Genomic DNA, 19,092 nt, shown 5'->3' with positions numbered 1-19,092 from the left:
GTGTCACAGGGGATGGCCACGACGGCCAGGTGATAGCAGAACACTTCAAGGCACGCATAAAGGAGATGATTCGGCAGAACCAGCTGGCTGACAGCAAGGCTGTCTACTACTACTCGGAGGCAAGTTACTGCATTCACTTGTTTTTTTTTTGTTTTGTTTTTTTTTTTTTTTTGCTACCAGTGAAACTACCTTCAACTCAAAAAATGATTAGTTGAAAAGACACTCTTCTACTGGAAGACAGACTTGGCTTGAGGCGGGGAGGCAGCTTCGATTTCCTCTAAACATATACCCAGGGGAATCAGAACTGCTCCGAACTGATTTGAATCTGTGGCATTTAAATGTAATGGTTATGCTCTAGTTAAGCTTGGAAGTGCCCCACACTTTTGGTGTGTTGCGACACCCCGTACACACCACCAGAGTTTGCAGGATCCTGCGGTCCGAGTGGAACCACCAGGCGCGACTCTACAGGCAGTATCTTTCGGTACAACTCCAGAGCGGTGCAGGGCATCTCACAGCTAATCGTCTGCATCGTGAGTTCTTTCGGTTGACGGACCAGACAACTGAGTACCTATGGCAGCTGCAACTACGGAGACTCTGAGAACTGCAGCCACAAAAGCGGTCGGCCCCGCAGAACCTCGTCCATGTTCCAGAGTCTGTTGCTTTGCCTGAAAAGATTCGAGAGGTCCTATCTCTCGGGCCGAAGTTCGCCATCGAAACCAAAAGGCCCCCCAGAGAACTTCTGTCCTACGTTCGAGATGTCTCAAGGCTTGTCCCAGAACACGAGGTAGGCCGCATCGTATCGGAAGGTGTCGATGTACTACAAAGGTGCAAGCAACCGAAGCCGAAGATATCGGTGAATCGGGTGGCCTCTTCACTCATTGACAATTCGCTGTGTGTGCTTCCAGCTGATAAAGAAGGCGGTTTTGCTGTGTTCCCTGTTGAGGATTTCAACGCCAAGGCCCTAGAAGCCATCAGTGCCACGTTTAACTGTCACAGGGAGGTGTCACTAGCTAAGGTAAAGGCAGAAGCAAAGCGCATGTGCAACAGACTTAATCTACAAAAATTGACCAAGGCCATTGAAAACAGCAAGCGTAATCATCTACAAGTTTTCTTCAGTGCCAAAACGCATAAACCCGATGTCCCGTTACGGGTGATTGTATCAGAAATTGATACTTGGCAAAAGCCTTTGGCCGTGTTTTTACAAGATAAGTTGTGCCTCCTGCCTGTCAGCGACCCTTTCCTTTTTAAGAGCTCAGACACTGTGATTGATTTTTTGAAGTTACATTCTGGCCGTGGCCTTCAGGCGTTCTCTATTGATGTTAAGGACCTCTATTATTCTTTGCCGCATAGTAGCGTACTGACCTGTGTTCAACAATGTATTGATGAGTATGGTGTTGTGTCTATCCAGAACGAGGCCGGCATTTCTTGTAATCAATTTTTAGAACTTTTACAGCTTTATCTTAATTCCATTTTCATCACTTGGGATAACCAATGTTTTTTGCAGAAGAGCGGAGTTTGTATCGGCTCCTGCATTGCTCCCATCCTTAGTGACCTGTTTTTATCCTATTTAGACCGTGACATTTCATTAAAAGTGTAAGGCACTGCAGTCTTTGAGATATTTAGATATGTTGATGATTTTCTAATTTTTATTGACTGCTCTTCTGATGCCTTCATCCTGGAAACAAAGAAAGCGTTAGAAACGTTTCAAAAATGCCTAGTTCCCCTTCAAACTACTCATGAGTTGCCCGTGGAGAGGTCTATTCGCTTCCTTGATTTTCGCCTGAGCTTTCAGGATAGCCACACGTGTTGGTCGTATGAGCCGCGAGCAAACAAGCCACTTCTGCCATATACGTCCGCACATTCTAAGCTTGTTAAGCGGGCCATTATCAGTTTGTGCTTCAAGAATGCCCTTAGAAAATCTTGCTGCCATGTAGTGGACGCAAGTTTTGAGAAGCAAACTCGACGTTTGTCCCTGGCTGGATATCTCAGGTAGATGCAGGTGTCTGTCGCGGAACGCATTTTACGAGAAGCGCGACCCAGCACGCCGAAACCTGTTGCCGATGTCTCTCCCAGCAAACGGCCCAAAGTAATTGTTGTACCTTACATGCACGGGATATCCCATAACTTGAAAAAGATGGCCAAAAGGGCAAATGTAAGAGTGGTTTTTTCTGCTCCCAACAAGCTCGGCAAGCTTTGCAAGTTGACGGATCCAAATGCCGTCCCCCCCGATTAGTGCACGAAGCATCACCGAAAAAAGTTCGTAGAGTGTGCTCACCGCGTGGTGTACAACCTCCCGCTTTCATGTGGAAAGCAATACATCGGGCAAACTGGGCTTTGTCTCAATGATCGGCTCCGCGAACACCGCAATAATGTAAAGAATGGCACCGGTGGGTTCTTGGCGATTCATTGTCGGGATCATGGCTGCAAACCTATCGAGGACGAGTGCATGATTGTGTCCCGTGGTAGGACGCAGCTTATCCCGGAAATAACTGAAGCGCAGATGATTGAAAAACTGGGTGATAAGTGTGTTAGTTTCCCTTCACTGGCTCTCACAGAAAAAGAACTAAGTTTCTTGGAGGCGGCATCACTTGACTCGTAACTATGTTACACGAATACGCAATCCTTTTAGTTCATGTAAGTGCATGCGCAGTCTATACCGCCTGACACATATAAACTGATTCAGTGGCACAATAAATTTAGTTGAAAGTTTGCGCTTGGTGTGTGTATTTTTTTTTTTCTCTGCCGTCCATGTCCTTTTGTTGCGCAATAACACCTTACCAAGAGAAGGGAAGCGCAGTCGAGGATGGCAGAATACTAGGTGGAGTGATGAAGTTAGGAACTCGTAGGCGCAAATTAGAATCAGCTAGCACAAGACAGGGTTAATTGGAGACTGCAGGGAGAGGCCTTCGTCCTGCAGTGGACATAAATATAGGCTGATGATGATGACAGTCATCTTGCACGTGTCACTTCAGCTTGGCACAGAATGTATTGAACCATGCAATGCATAACGGTCGTGTGTGCTCGAAGCCCTACTTAGGCCCTTCAATGAGCGGGCCCAAGTCCGGCCCAGGCCTGTGGCTTCAAGCCCGAGTCTGGCCCGGGCCCGCAGCCTCAAGCCCGAGCCAGGCCTGGGCCCGTGCAGTGCTCTAATAATGACTGCAAGCAGGCGCGAAAGCAACAAAATAAAGCCTGGAGCATATTGCGCTCATTCACAACTGTGGAAAATCTTGTCGAGTTTAAGCATGTTCAGTCACAGGGAAGGCGGACACAGAGGCAGGCAAAGAGGACAAACTCGGAGAAGTGTCTCTCGGGCATAAATTCTTACACGCAGGAGACCAAAGTTTGGAATGGTCTGAAAAGACTTGATAGCCAGAAACCCAGCCATTGCCCCTGGTCAATATCCAAGGGAGTACATTGGAAGACCAGGCCGACGCTCTTGGCGAACACTTCTTGCGCATATCCAGTTCAGTCCACTATTCTGAGGCATTTCTATAATACAAATAACAGAACACAAGGCAATTGACCGCAGATGTAGACATAACGAACATTATAAACCTTCCTTTTAGTATCGCCGAGCTTAGAGCTTTCCTGACTGCTTGTCTTAGCTGTGCACCCAGACCTGACAGAATCATGTATGACATGATTAAACACCTTCATTGCGATACTCAAATGACACTACTCGCACTTTACAATGCTATATGTGCTGCTATATACCTTCCATCTACATGGAAAGAAGCCATTGTCATTCCAGTTTTAAAACGGGGGAAGTAGCTCCTCCTCTTCTGTGACAAGTTATCGTTCGATTGCACTCACGAGTTGCCTTTGCAAGTTATTCGAAAAAATGATTAATCGATGTCTTCTACATTTCCTGGAATCTAACAGACTGCTTGATCCTCATCAGTACGGTTTCAGAGCAGGCCGATCTACAACCGACCATCTCATACGCATCGAAACAAACATTTGTGATGTGTTAATTCTCTGTATTACGAGATATGGAAAAGGCGTGCGACACAATGTGGCGCTATGGAATCTTGCAAGACCTGTCAGCAATGGGTATCTGCGGAAACATGCTAAACGTTATAGAAATCTACTTGCACAATCATACTTTCCAGTTTAAAATAGGTAATGCACTGTCCCGTCCATTCATACAGAAAACTGGGGTACCTCAGGGAGGCGTACTCAGCTGTATGCTCTTGATACTTAAGATGAATTCACTCTGAACATCATTGCTTTCAGCCATATTTTATTCTGTCTACGTCGACGATGTACGGATAGGTTACAAATCCTGTAACCTACTTATATCCTACAATCCTGTATCCTACAATCCTACTTGAACCTGTTGCTCACAGACTTGAACCTGACGCTCACAGTGTGTGAGCGACAGGTTCAAGTAGCCCTGAACAAGGTTCTAAATGGGCCTCTAAAGATGGGTTTAAAATAAATCCGAATAAATGTTTGTCTGTTCTGTTCACACGAAAGAGAGGGCTCGTAGCAGATCTTGAAGTACACGGACAGCACATGCCAGTGCTACCAGCAAATACACAACACAAATACTATTTAGGCACCATTCTAGACTCTAAACTAACTTTCATCCCCCACATAAAGTATCCTGAGGGTTAATGTTTAAAAGCAATAAACTTCTAGAAATTTTGTCGCACACCACATGGAGCAGTGACAGGAACTATTAAACTTATACAAAAGCCTTATCCGTTCACGCGTAGACTATGGTGCAATAGTCTATCAATCCACTGCACCCAGTGCTTTAAAGATGCTGGATCCTGTCCACCATTTAGGCATCCGCCTTGCAACCGGAGCCTTCAGGACAAGCTCTGTGCAAAGTTTTTATGTAGAGTCATACGAGTGGTCCCTCAACCTTCAAAGGTCTTACTCTAGTTTTATGTACTGTAATATCTCGGTGATATGAATCTCGCGGGGTCGCGTGAAATATTCGTATCACCCGAAATTTGTATCATCAAAACATCACAAAATAAAGAAAAATGAATTTATTTTTTCCAGAAAAGATTTCTAATACAGTGGAGTCTCGATGATACGGATCTCACGGGGTCACGAAAAATATTCGTATTAGCCGAAATTCGTATCATCGAAACGCAATTAAAACTAGCCAAATTAAGGGGGGACGCGGGGATCAGATCGTGAAAATCGCGAGAAAAATTGATTTTTGAAAACCACACGTTTCGGTATCTGCAATGCCTAATCTACGCTGTATCAAAATGGTTTGGCTGAAAACGCACTGAAAGTGCCCGAAAAAGATTAATTCGTCAGTGCACAGGGTGAGAAAACAGCTTTAAATCGCGCAAAATCACCGCAGTTCACGGAGACGTCTTGTATTTCCCGCCACCGAGCGCCGTCATCTTGGTATCGTTTGAAAGCTCAAAGTTTCGCCGTTCTGCTTCTCAATTCGTCCGTCATCACCATCTTGTAACAAACGGACAAACACAAAAGAAGCGCAGATCTGCGATAAGTAGTCACATGGGCCCTCCGATGAAAGCGGGCCTCCGATTGGCTGCCGTGCTAAAAGGAGTCTCTCCATCAACGTCGCATATGCGACGTTGATAAAGTGCACCTAGTGCCAGTAGCTTCGTATGTGCTGTGCTTTCGACGTTTAGTTCGCGGTGAAGCTAGAGAGCACATAGGTCACGCTCGCTGCTGCTGTTGCACTTCCTCACGCCAGCGTTTGATAGCGAGTGTCCGCGGTTGTCGAGCGAGATGTGTTAATGTTTACCTGTGCGCGCATGACATCGTGCTTGTTAATTTAGTTGGTAAGCGAATGTTTACAAGTTTATACGGCCGGTACAACTACTATCCTTACTTCGTACAGCTGTATTCTAATTTGCTATCGCAATCGTTGCTTCACCTTTCAGGCGAAACTGCGACTTTTTTTTCGCGGTCCCTTAAAAAACGTTTCAACAGAGTTCTACTAACCGTGTACATTTTCTTCTTGCCGAAATCGTCAACGATCGCTTTCTGAAAGGCATATAAGTGCGTGCACGGGATCTCGGGAATATTTTCGCATGCCACTGAACGCCTGAGCACGTCGAGTGCAGGGAGCGTTTTGGCCATCGGGGCTGCGCCGCGGTCGTCGTTGCTGCAGCGGTCCTTGTCTACTTTCTCGCTAAGCATCAGCAAGGCTGTGATGTGGTCCGGTCCGCTTGACGTGGGGACCAATGAGAGATTGCACAGCCGCGTGACGTAGCCACGTGTCTGGGCCGGTCGCTCCACAGGCTCGGCCGCCGCCGCTGTTGCTCACGCGTTTGTATGATCTGCAGCTGCGCGGCAACGCGTTCAGAACAGCCGATTTTTTTTTTTTTTTTCGTATTGTGAGCAATGTATTTCGGCCGGAGAATGTTACGAATTCGTGTCACACCGAAATTTGTAGCAGCCGGGATCGTATGACCGGGGTTTTACTATGTTTTCTTAAAGTAAATTCAGACTGTAGACATTCTTGTTTTGCCATCGTAAATGAAACCATAAGAGCCACGCTTGTCCATAACCAACCTGGAGCCAGGGGGGAGCCCTTCTCACTGCGGCTGAGAAAACTCGGTGAAGAAATGCGTGTTCCACTCCTTGAGCATCGTGTAATGTCTCTGGCAAAGCTGTTACCACCAGGCCAATGGCAAATTGTAAAATATGACACATAATTTATTGATGTACCAAATCACGCTCCAGATGTGCACACACTACATATGCACTTTCTGGAGCTTCAGTCGAAGTACACCTGCCCAGAGTTACATAGATGCATCACAGTCACAAGTCGGCGTCTCTTATGCAGCTGTCGGCTCATCGTTTTCAGAATCCGACGTTCTACACCCTGAAACCAGTATCTTCACAGCAGAGGCATATGCAATACTGTCCGCTACTAAACACATGAAGAAAACAAAGCTCCCATAGGCCATTATATTCAGATTCCTTAAGTGTCGTCAAAGCTTTACAATCTCTATGAAAACATAAAAATCCTGTAATCAATGACCTCTATTCACTGCTCTGCAATACGTACGCATCTAACCAACAGGTCATAATATTGTTGCAGAAAGAAAGCAGGCCCACGAGTGTAGATAATGTATATTTACAAGCGAAGTATATGGCGTACAGGCAACGGCCAGAGTCTTCGTCTTCCTCTCATTCGCGTCACCTTCTTCTTTTCCTTCACTGTAACATCACCCTCCCGATGGGGTTAGCTCCGTCCCGGTGCAGGTTATAGAGTGTCGCTTAATGGGGGGACATAGGGCTTGAGCCTGGCGACGTGAACAACATTGCTGGTGACGTTGGGAGGCACTGAAGGCCGACCGACTGGGGTGATCTCGTATGTCACGTCGGACAGTTGTCGTAAGATCTGGTATGGACCAGAATAACGGGAAAGTAGTTTTTCTGACAAGCCGACGCGACGTGAAGGCGTCCAGAGAAGGACAAGGGAACCAGGTGAAAAATGGTGGTCGCGGTGACGAAGGTCGTAGCGTCGTTTTTGAGAAGCTTGCGAGACTGTGAAGCGATGACGGGCAACCTCGCGGGTCTGGGTGGCTAAGGCAATAGCATCGCGAGCGTAACCAGTGCTGGGTGATTGTACTGCGGAAGGTAGCAACGTTTCGAAAGGCAAGGTGGGGTCGCGGCCATACAAAAGGTAAAATGGGGAGAATGCGGCAGTATCGTGACGGGACGAGTTGTATGCGAAAGTGATGTACGGTAAAGCGACATCCCAGTCGCGGTGATCATCGGAAACGTACAGGGCCAGCATTTCAGTTAGTGTGCGGTTGAGTCGTTCGGTGAGGCCGTTCGTTTGAGGGTGGTATGCAGTAGCAAGCTGGTGTTCTGTAGAACAGGAGCGGAGCAGATCATCGACGACCTTCGAGAGAAAGTAGCGGCCGCTATCCATGAGTAACTGGCGCGGGGCGCCGTGGTGAAGGATGACGTCGTATAGTAGGAAGTCGGCGACATCTGTAGCGCAGCTGGTTGGCATCGCTCGTGTAATGGCATATCTCGTGGCATAATCTGTTGCTACAGCAATCCATTTGTTTCCCTTCATAGAAATTGGAAAGGAGCCAAGGAGGTCGAGGCCCACGCGGAAGAAGGGCTCTGTAGGGATATCAATTGGTTGAAGCAAACCAGCAGGAGGCATAGCAGGCGTCTTCCGGCGCTGCCACAGGTCGCAAGAAGTGACATAATGGCACACAGAGCGATAAATGCCGAGCCAGAAGAAGCGACGCTGCAGGCGGTCGTAAGTACGAGTGATACCCAGATGTCCAGGAGCATCGTGAAGTTGCTGGGGCACGGCCAGTCGAAGGTGCTTTGGAACGACTAGGAGCAGCTCCGGGCCATCAGGACGAACCTTACGATGGTATAAAGTTCCATCGCGCAAGATGAACATCCGCAGAGATGGGTCATTAGGCCAGGAGCTTAGGCGTTCCATAAGTGTTCGAAGAACAGGATCTTGGCTTTGCTCGTCGCCAATATGGAGAAAGCCGGAGAGGGACAGAATACTGATGTCCGAGTCTGCATCGGTATCGTCCGGTTGATCCGCGGGATTGCGGGATAGGCAGTCGGCGTCTTTATGCAGGCGCCCTGACTTATACATAATAGAAAATGTATATTTTTGTAGACACAATACCCAATGTGCAAGTCGTCCAGTTGGGTCCTTCAAAGAGGAGAGCCAGCAGAGGGTGTGATGATCGGTTACGACGCAGAAGCTCCCACCGAAAAGGTATGGCCGAAATTTCGCGACCGCCCATACGAGCGCGAGACATTCCCTCTCAGTGATGGAGTAATTTCGCTCGGGCGTAGAAAGAAGGCGGCTGGCGTAAGCGATGACACTGTCGTGGCCCTGTTGACGTTGAGCGACGACAGCACCGATGCCATAACCACTTGCGTCAGTTCGTACTTCAGTAGGGGCAGAAGGGTCAAAGTGTGACGGAATCGGGGAAGTTGTAAGCCGCTCGATCAGGGTAGAGAAGGCTTGCTCCTGCAGTGGTCCCCAAGAGAAAGAGACATCTTTCTTAAGAAGGTCAGTGAGAGGGCGAGGGGGTAAACATCCTTCTTTGTTATCTTGTTGAGGTGACTGTAGTCAACGCAGAAGCGCCACGAGTTGTCTTTTTTCTAAGACAACCGGTGATGCCCACGGGCTAGTGGAAGGTTCAGTGATGTCCTTGTCCATCATCTTGTCGACCTCTTTCTGGATTATGGCCCTTTCTGTTGCGGAGACACGATATGGCCACCTATGAATGGGGCTGGCGTCAACGGTGTTGATGCGATGCGTGACAACAGATGTCTGACCAAGTGGACGGTCGTCCAAATCAAAGATATCCCGATAAGATGACAGGAGGTGACGAAGAGCTGTTGTTTGCTCGGAAGGAAGGTCACAGGCGATCATCTTACAAACATCGTCCACAGGCGTCGAGCACGAAGGAATGGGTGACAAAGGTGCGTTGGTACTCAGGAAGGATTCGGAGGCCAAAGAAGAAATCTCAAATTCTTCCAAAGGAGTGATAAGTGCGACGGCAATACCGTGTGGCAGCACATGCGTCGAAAATCCAAAATTGAGGATGGGCACCCGAGCGCAGTTTTCCAGGATCCGGATTAAGGTGCTCGGTAGGGCAATATGGCGTGGCAAAACCACGTCAGTAAGCGGGGACACGACTTACTTGCCATCAGGTACGGGAGGACAGGGTGTCAGGAGGACATTGGTAGCCGCCTGTGGAGACAGCCTTGCAAACTCAGCAGAACATAAGCGGGGTGAAGCACAAGTTGTTGCGTCTGCGTCGGCAGGAAGCGACAGATCCAGCTGTACAACACCTGCGGAGCAATCAATTTGGGCAGAGTGTTTCGAAAGGAAGTCGAGGCCGAGAATTAGGTCGTGTGGACAGTGCTCAAGGATGATAAATAAAACAACACTATAATGGCCCGCAATGGTCACACGTGCTATGCACATTCCAAGAACAGGTGAAGTACTCCCATCGGCGACTCGCACAGTGCACGGTGCGGCGGGCGTCAGAACCATTTTGAGCCTTCGGCGGAGAGCAACGCTCATAACTGAAAGCTGCGCTCCTGTGTCAATGAGAGATGTAACAGGAACACCATCAACTTCAATGTCCAGTAGGTTTCCACATGTAGGCAGGGTCAACAGACGATTTGTGGGCCGGGTCGGAGTTGCAGCTTCACTTCCGGGAGATGCACCGCCTAGTTTCCCGAAGGGAAGTGACCGGTATAAGATGGGGACGAAGAGCGGTGAACGAGAGGCGAACGGGACCGACGGCCTTGCAGAGATGGGGAGCGGCTGGATCTTGGTGGAGCACTGTCCGCGTTGATGTTCCTAGGCAGCGTGTAGGGCGAGAACGTGCGATTGTCTGGTACTTGGCGGTAGTGACTCGGAGACGACCACCGAGGAGACGACAACCAGCGGTTACGGCAATGACGGGCGATGTGTACAATACCGGAACAATTAAAACAGATGGGTCTGTCATCCGCTGTGCGCCAGTCAGCGGGGTTGTGGTGGAAAGCTTTGCGTCTGGGAGCGAGCGGCTGGAGAAATCTGGTAGGTGTTCGTATGGTGGACCGAGCAGAGAGATGGAATGCCCAAACTCGCTATTTCCTCTCGAACTATCTCGCTTGTATAAGCGAGATAGCGGGCACACTTTCCCGACAGTCGGAACGAATTGGAGCCGTAGCCATGGCCTGGAGCTCACGGCGAACGATACGCGTTATATCTTCTGATCCTGTCGGCTGAACGAACCGCGGCGGGTCTTCGCACGAAGATGTCGCGGCGGTATTGGGCAATCTGTCAAAATTTTGAGGGACGCGGCGGCCTTTCGCTTGTTTGAAGCACCGGCACTCCTTTATAATTGCTTCCACAGTGGCACAATCCTTACACATCAGGAGATTGAAGGCGTCGTCTGCAATACCTTTTAGTATGTGACCAATCTTGTCCGCCTCGGTCATGGTGTTATCAGCCTTGCGGCAGAGAGACAGCACATCCTGTATGTACATGACATAGGATTCTGTGGACGTCTGAGCGCAGCATACAAGTTCTTTTTTTGCTGCCAACTGACGACCGACAGGTCTGCCAAACAGGTCTCGCATTTTTTCTTTACACACATCCCAGCTTGTTAGGTCAGCTTCATGCGTGTCGTACCATTGCTTCGCAGTTTCTTTCAGATAAAACATCAGGTTTGCTAGCATCATTGTTGGATCCCACCTGTTGTTGTCGCACACTCGTTCGTACATCGCAAGCCAGTCCTCGACGTCGGCGTTGTCCGTGCCACAAAATCTCCCCGGATCCCGCAGATGAGTGAGGATGACCATTGGCGTGAACTGCTGAGGCATTGTTGGTTGTGTCGGTTGATCTGCCATTGTGGCGGCAGGTAGATGACGTCCGCTGCGAAGTTACAAACCCCGCACCTTCCACCAAAATGTTGCATGAAGAAAGCAGGCCCACGAGTGTAGATAATGTATATTTACAAGCGAAGTACATGGCGTACAGGCAACAGCCAGAGTCTTCGTCTTCCTCTCGTTCGCGTCACCTTCTTCTTTCCCTTCACCGTAACAATATGTTGGGTGCCTGGACTCAGGTGTACACTAGAGGCTAACGAGCTTGTAGATAAAATGCAACTTCTATAGCAACAAAACCGAGCAATCGATCCATACCCGTTCCTGCCACAGACTTAAGTTATTCCTACTCAAAAAACTCAGGAGCTATTGGCAACACTTGTGGGATGCGCAAACATTGAATAAGCTCTATGTAATTAAGCCACATTTAGGGAACTGGCCATCGTTAACAAAGTCACGAAGATCTGACGTCCTCTTTTGCCATCTTAGAATAGGGTACACTTATGGTACCCATTCATACCTTTTGACTGGTGCTGAACCTCCCCTCTGGGGTAGATAGGGCAAGAGACTGACTTTACTCTACATCTTGCTGGAGTGCCGGGAAGCAGAAGCAGAACGAAAAAAAGTACTTTCCTCTAGCATACAAAGCATATGCGTATTCCCTTACACCTGACATTTTATTTCTTGGCCCAGAACCTTTCTTTGCAACCAGAGCAGTGCTTAACTTTTTAAATGATGGTGTGCTACATGTTATTAGCCCGAGAGATACGTAACCGTCTGTCTAAAGGGTATTTTTGCAAGTGTACCGTTTCGTAGAGTCTCAGTTGGACGCTAGTGCTACTGGAAGTGATGCATTTTCTCATATTATCTTTTTCTATAATTTTTTTATGGTGCTAGCACCTAGCGACATTGTTTCTCAAGGAGCACACCAGAAGCCAGCCTCAGGCAACCAGAAGTTGAGGTGTCTGCAAAGCCGTGAGGAGGTAATGGTTCAAGTTAAGAGTTGTATAGGATAGATATGATGTAGGAGCATAAGTTTATTAGTTAAGGAAAGAGCCAATTAATCTTCAGGTCTTTCTCATCATTATGATGACTATCATCATCAGCAATGGCTCAAGCGTTGTCGTCGTCTTCCACAGCTGGCTCGTTGGTGCCCCTCGACGCAACCGCGCAAACGCGCTCGTGCCACTGCTCACGCGTTCGTCGTCGTCGTCTTGCACAGCTGGCTCCGTTGCCGTTCATAATTCCAGCGTAGAATTTCACTTCTCTTCTGTCGTCGTAATGAGGAGGCCACGTTTACAGTGGTGTAAGCCATTGGTTAAAGGGGTATGAGCCATTCATTGTTCATTTTTGTTGCTCCTTTGGATGTGGTAGGAGAAGGACGTGCTAGCACCATTAATGACACTTAAAGGGAACATTAAGGTTGCCTTAACATTTATTGCGATAGCAATTATATGGACACTTCAAGTGGATTTCTGCCGTCGGCGTCGTCGCCATGAAGTTCCCTATAAAGTCCAAGGGTGATAAAACCGTCGCCGCACGCCGTATGTGTGAGTAAAAGCGCGCGAAACGCATGGTGGAGAACACAAACGCGAGTTCTTCCATCACACGACAGCCGTGAGGTATGGGAGGGAGGGAGGAGGGCGACGCTGTGCTGCGGCACCAAATGCGTATCTTGCAACCGGGCTCAAGGAGAACTGGCGACGCAATCTCCCACGCGAAAGGAGGAAAGCGGGAAGGCAGCGTGTGAGGAAGGGTGGCTTCTACTCTGCCAATAACTGACACTTGTACTTTGCACCGGTGCGGGCTGTCGCGCGCACCCTATCTTGAAAGTGATCTCCACATGGCTCCGACCTTTTTATGCGCCGTGCTTTCGCCGCTCAGTTACCGTCGAAGTGATAGACCACACGAACCTTCGCTCGCTTCTGTGGCCGTGCTTGCTCACGACAGCGTTTTGACACTGGTTGTCTGCGGTCATCAAGTGTGATCTATTCATGTTTGCTTGTGCGCGCTGATACCAAGCTTGTTAATTCAGTTAGTAAGCGAATGTGTCCAAGTTTATGCAGCCGATAAAACTACTATCCCTACTCCGTATAGTTTTCTACTAATTTGCTATCGCAATTGATGCTTTGCCTTTCAGGCGAAACTGCGACATTTTTTTATGGTGATCACTCACATTACTTGTTCTTGAAGTTATTTTAATACTTGTCCATTTTACATACCTTACAGGGAATATTTTAGGCCTCTATACAGCCTCGTTACATCTGACACTTGTCATTCACCGTGTCATTGACTTCCCCATACAATTTCTTGGTACTCTTTGGCCATCCCTGTCCCTTGTGCCAAGAAACCCCATGCATCATCATCATCAAGCTTGGAAGGGGATTTTTTATTTTGTGTCTCATTCTGTTTTCTTTCACAAAGATTGCCAACACTTGGTAATATTTAAAAAAAAATTTACCACTTGCTTGCAACTTTGAAAATTCACAATAAAAACCGACATCTAAATTTTGTATACCGCTTCTATCAAAAATGCATTTGGTATAAGCAAGGTTGAAAAAAGCTTCACCTAAAGCTACCTCATGTTTCTCTATCAAAAGACATGTGGAATGGAGAATCACCTTTACTAATCAACTGCTGAACTAGTGTGGATGAATTGTTGCATTTAATAGAAAAAGTGGAGTTCTAGCAACTGTTGCTAGAACAGCAATTCGCTGTTTATGTAGAAGCTTTCTTGTTTTTTGTTTATTTAAAACTGTTCATTTAGACACTTTTATTTAGAACCTCAATTTTAAAAGTAAATTGCTAAGAATTGGTTAATTATCAAAAAATTAAAGGGACACTACACGCAAATATTGAGTCAAACTAAAGTGAGACATTCTTGAGAATGTCTAAGGCTCAATATTATCACGAACAGAGCTTTAGTAATTGAGAAATTGAAGTTAAATGCAGGACACGATTTGCGACTGCCACGCGACCTTCAGTTACTAGCCCGACGACGTGGGCACTTCTCATAATTTAATTCTGTCACTAGTACTCAGCCAATCGTAGTAGAAAGATCATTGCATTGCATTATCAGATGGAAGAAAAAGCTACTTGTCCAGTTCGATTCGATATTTAGAAAAATAACTCATTGACATTACCCTTGACAATGACACAGACGGTCGAAATATGTAGTTTTCGCATGACTCTGCGCTGCCCATGCTTTTGCGTTTCCGTAGTTTCGTTATTGCGTAGTGCTGCACTGCTTTTTCCATCTCGTGCAAACTGCAAGTAGCAAATAATGCCAAGTCCATTTGATGTCGTGGGATGATTCAACGGTCTACGGCACTTGGCCAAGAGCAGCTGCAGCAATGAATCCAACTCTTTGTCTTAGCTTGGTATCTCTGTGGCCACGCGTTTGCATTTTGTGCACAAAACTGTAGCTCCGTCTGTCGGGCGCTGTTTTACTCACTGACGGCAGTGAAGGGCGGTGATGGCGTGCGTATGCAGCGTCATCACTCCCCGCTCGGGGACGGAAAGATTTCAATTGCACTTAATATATGGGGGCCATTCGGACTCGGTTTTCTCTTGAACTAAGTCTTTTCTTGGCATGAAACAATTGCTATGAGGTTTCTGGAATGGTATTTTAACAGTCCACGTTGGCTTAATATTTGCCTTTAGTGTCCCTTTAATCATAAAGTTTACAACTGCATAGCCCCACATCCAAACCAGAAACAGGCACTGCAGTTCTGTATTATAACATCGAAACGAACAGGTTTAACGCTTTAGTTGAAAGTTTGCATGCACATGCTACCTTACTTGAGATTTGCAAACGCCATTGTCGTCATTGTCAACCTATTTACCGTATTAACTCATCTCATTAACCGTATTAACTCATCTCATTAACCGCATTAACTCATCTCATTAACTCTTAACTTTTTTTTACAGGCTTTGGCTTTTCACGGTGCTGGCTTATGGCTACTCACTGAAGCCTCAAACTACGCTCAGACTGCTATGCAGAATAATGCAACCACTAGTTGCCGACTATGAACACTTCTGCTCAGTCGTCCTCATCACTTCCACTACTCTCGTCATTTGATGAGCTCATCTTATCGGCGTTCTCCCAAAGCCTCCTAGCCGTCCATTACTGTTTGAGGTTCCTGCCACCTTGAAGCTCTTGACGGCAGTCTCGAACGAAGCTGCCTGCCACGTGTTTAAAACTTTTTGCAGTGATGCCCCCTTGTAGCTCCTGGGAGCACTATGAAGCCTATACCTGCTAAATAATGCACTGCAGCACAGCCAGTACTGTTAAATCAAGCTGGGTCTATGCCGAGTGATTGCAATCTATTGGTATATGATGACGATGTCATCATCTCGGGACAGTAATTACTGCCATCTAGTAGTGGCTTGCAGAAATTAACCAGCACACTGGTGTAGCCTTCCTTAACGCAGTGGCGCCCCAGACGACGCACAGGATATCCCTATTGGGATGTTGGGGACATTAAAGGGTTGTACCAAAATGATGCTGAAACGCTCCTAAGTGAAACACCAAAAGAGGTCCTATGGATGCCCCAGCTACAACTTTTTTAGATATGTCATAGACACATTATTCCGACATCGAATCCAAGCATAGGATTTAGTGTAGATGTTATTAATCACTTGTTTGTTGATGCTACCTTGCGGCTTTTCAAGCATGTTATTTCTCATGCAGAGCTGCTGTGAAAGTTTCAGTGATTTATTATTGCAACTGCCTGTAATACAAGATGTCAATTAATAACTACAGCAAAGGATAATGAAGCTATCCCTACATTATTTACAAATATAACTCATCGCAAGCAGAATTTAGTATGAAGACAGCTTGCCCAATGTCCATTGCAATCGTTTGTAGCGAACGTGTGCAGTGCACACGTAACCATAGTAGCTTTTCAAGCTAGTTTTTATTGTTTTCTGGTATGTTATGAATGTGAAAGACATTTCTTAAAATTTAAATGCCGCGGTTAGATGCCAAAAGCTGCATCTCCATATATGTGGAAGAAGTAACCATCTCCTCATGTAGTAGTAACAATCTCCTCATGTAGTAGCTATAGTAAGAACTGTATTTCATTGCCATGTTGATGCTGCATCCTGCATTTCCGCGCATTCTCCAAGAATTCAAAACACACTTTCAAGTTGCTTTCCGCCGTCTGTGATAACGCAAAGATCTAGATCAGTGTAGTGTCAGATTTCTCGAAAGCGGGTGGCGACAGCAGCATGAGCAAATCACTTCCATGCAGTGCCGCATGCCTCGTATCCAGAACGAATGTTTTGAGTAATCACTCCCGAGTGAACTTTGATGAAAACACATTAAAGGAAGTGTGCAAAAGTATATTGTACAAGGGGTCTTAGGAGGGTAAGTGCAATGTCCGCTGCATGTAGAAGACCAGATAGTATATCGCACCCACATGGAAGTGCAGTGGGCAGTTTCCTTCTTTAGGACCTTAAGCCTGGCACAGGTGGGATATTTCACAAACTGTGGTTTATGAGTGAGCATGTGATGCAGGGATGGGACTCCTGTATCAATTGCGCCATTTTGATACAAACGCAAATTCCTGCGCCAAACTGTGTCAAACACAGAAAACTGACCGAAATTGCACCATGCTGCGCCAGAACCGCTTTGGAATGTGTGTTCCGGCAGTGGCCGCGAATAGCAAGTGGATTTATTGTCCGAAAAAGAGTGCAGCAGTTCACATTTCGCACACTATGCGACGGCACCTCCCGCAGTTTCTTGTGTAATTTTTTCGCTTATAACACTGGACTTATCGGCACTTCCAACAAGTGAGCAGCGCACGTGCAGCCATTCCCGGCTGTTCTCGCTGCTGTCAGAACGACCAAGGCAGCTGTATTTAGAGTGTTCTAGAATACGGTTGAGTGGGCCGAGTGGTGCGGCGCTCCGTAGCTGAGGCATAAAACAACAAAAAGTAGGTTGAGGGCGCTGTGATTGGACTTAGATATTAGGGAGGCGTGCGTTGCAGCGGGCTCAGCGAGTGGATGTCTTGTCCCTGGGGCCGGTATGGCGTAAAATAATTGCAATCTGTTTTTATGGGCGAGGTCTGAGCCATTTTGACCTATCATGAAGGGCTATGGCGGATTCAAAATAAAAAGTTGCAGTTTTGCCCAAAGGTGAATGAATCATCGATTGCGATAGCAAATTAGTAGACCGCTATACGAAGTGAGAATAGTAGTTTTATCGGCAGTATAAAATTGTAAACATTCGCTTACTAAATAAATTAACAAGCAAGGTGTCACGCGCGCATAGGCAAGCATGAACACATTGCACTCGATGAGCGTGGACACTAGCTGTCAAAACGCTGGCATGATGAAGCGCGGCAGCAGCAGCGAACGAAGTGACCTTAGTGCTGTCTACCGCTTCAACACAAACTAAGCGGCGAGAACACAGCATGCACAAATGTATGAGCCGTGGGCGCACCTAGACTCTGCCCCCAACGCAGATCACTTTCAAGATAGAGCCTGTGCGACAGCATGCGGCTGCGCAGTACGCCGTTGCTGCCGCAGCACTACGTCGCCCCCCCCCCCCCCTCCCTGTCTTCACCCCGGTGCCTTGCGCACGATGGTAGATGGCACGCTTCCTCCCCGCTTTCCTCCTTGCGCGCGCGAGATTGAGCCGCCATTGTCAGCTCACCCTCGTTCACTTTCACTCACACATACAGCGCATGGTGATGATGTTATACGAAACATCACAGTGACGCCGACGGCAGAAATGCGCTTAGAGCGCAATAAAAGCAGATTGGAATAGTTATATCTTATACCAGATCAGGGTTTATTGCAGCTCTCTGGGTCTGTGGTGACATATGGTGACCTAGAAATGGTTAAAGCGTCAACTGGACCACCTAATTTGAGCACATTTTCCGCTATCATGAGCGTCGGCGCGGGAATATATATTTTGATCATAGTGCCACCGATGTTTTCGGCTTTGCAGGAAAGCATGTGCCGTACCACCACTCAACCCACTCTTCCATATTCCAATATGGCATACGCTATAGCTGCAAAGCATGTTTCATCGGGGTTTCAAAGTGCACTGCCATATTCCATATTCCATTATTCCACCAAAATTCAGATTGGCCTACTTCAATCTAAAATTTTATCTGCTCCTAATTGCTCTAAAATGAATTTTAGTCTGCTCCAAGCTGCTCCAAACTGCTCCAAAACGCAATTTTACTTGCTCAAAAATCGCTGCACAATGACTTTGGGCAGTCCCACCCCTGGTGATGTAGTCTTCGGTTAGAATTTGAACATACCAGAACATGTTTCTCCTTCTCTGGGCTGAAAGACCGAACCTCTAGGATGCCATCTAGTATTAACTCTTTCATTACGGCTGGAAACATGCTCATTTTTGGTGCTTATATGTTCTATTAACATTTTATTTCACGATGTAGTAGTCTCAACGTATATGCATTATCTAAAATTATAGCCTGATCTCTTGTGTTTTGAACGGATGTATAGCAGTAAAACTGTATAGGAATGGATGTGTAGATGTAAAACACGACTGAAAGTAATAATTGACTATTGTTAGTTTAAGTACTGAGATTTTAAAAAAATCTGAAATATACAATATATGTACCTGGTCCCTAGTTCCCAGCTTTTGTGAGTCAGATTATGCAAAAAAGAAAAATATTATGATTTTGCTATGTCTATGAGGTCTCCTTCTTCCAAACGCAACACGCGTTGCGCCAACGCGGCACCCTCCCTCCAACTCCTGACTCCCTCCCTGTCGGCGGCTCC

The 19,092-nt window shown here is 46.9% G+C and overlaps 1 protein-coding gene across 5 annotated transcripts in view; it reads left to right on the top strand.

Annotated features, from left to right (window-relative positions):
- LOC119457495 (protein phosphatase 1 regulatory subunit 21-like) overlaps window positions 1-19,092 on the top strand; it is a 144,959-nt gene that overhangs the window by 103,060 nt on the left and 22,807 nt on the right. For all 5 annotated transcript variants that reach the window (XM_049670129.1, XM_037719081.2, XM_049670130.1 and 2 more), the window contains one exon: window positions 10-119. In XM_049670129.1, the coding sequence (XP_049526086.1) occupies window positions 10-119 (110 nt within the window). The remainder of the gene's footprint in view (window positions 1-9; window positions 120-19,092) is intronic.

The sequence above is a fragment of the Dermacentor silvarum genome, chromosome 7 (assembly GCF_013339745.2).
Source record: "Dermacentor silvarum isolate Dsil-2018 chromosome 7, BIME_Dsil_1.4, whole genome shotgun sequence".
In the NCBI taxonomy this organism is placed as follows: domain Eukaryota; kingdom Metazoa; phylum Arthropoda; class Arachnida; order Ixodida; family Ixodidae; genus Dermacentor; species Dermacentor silvarum.
This window is presented reverse-complemented; position numbering and strand designations above follow the sequence as displayed.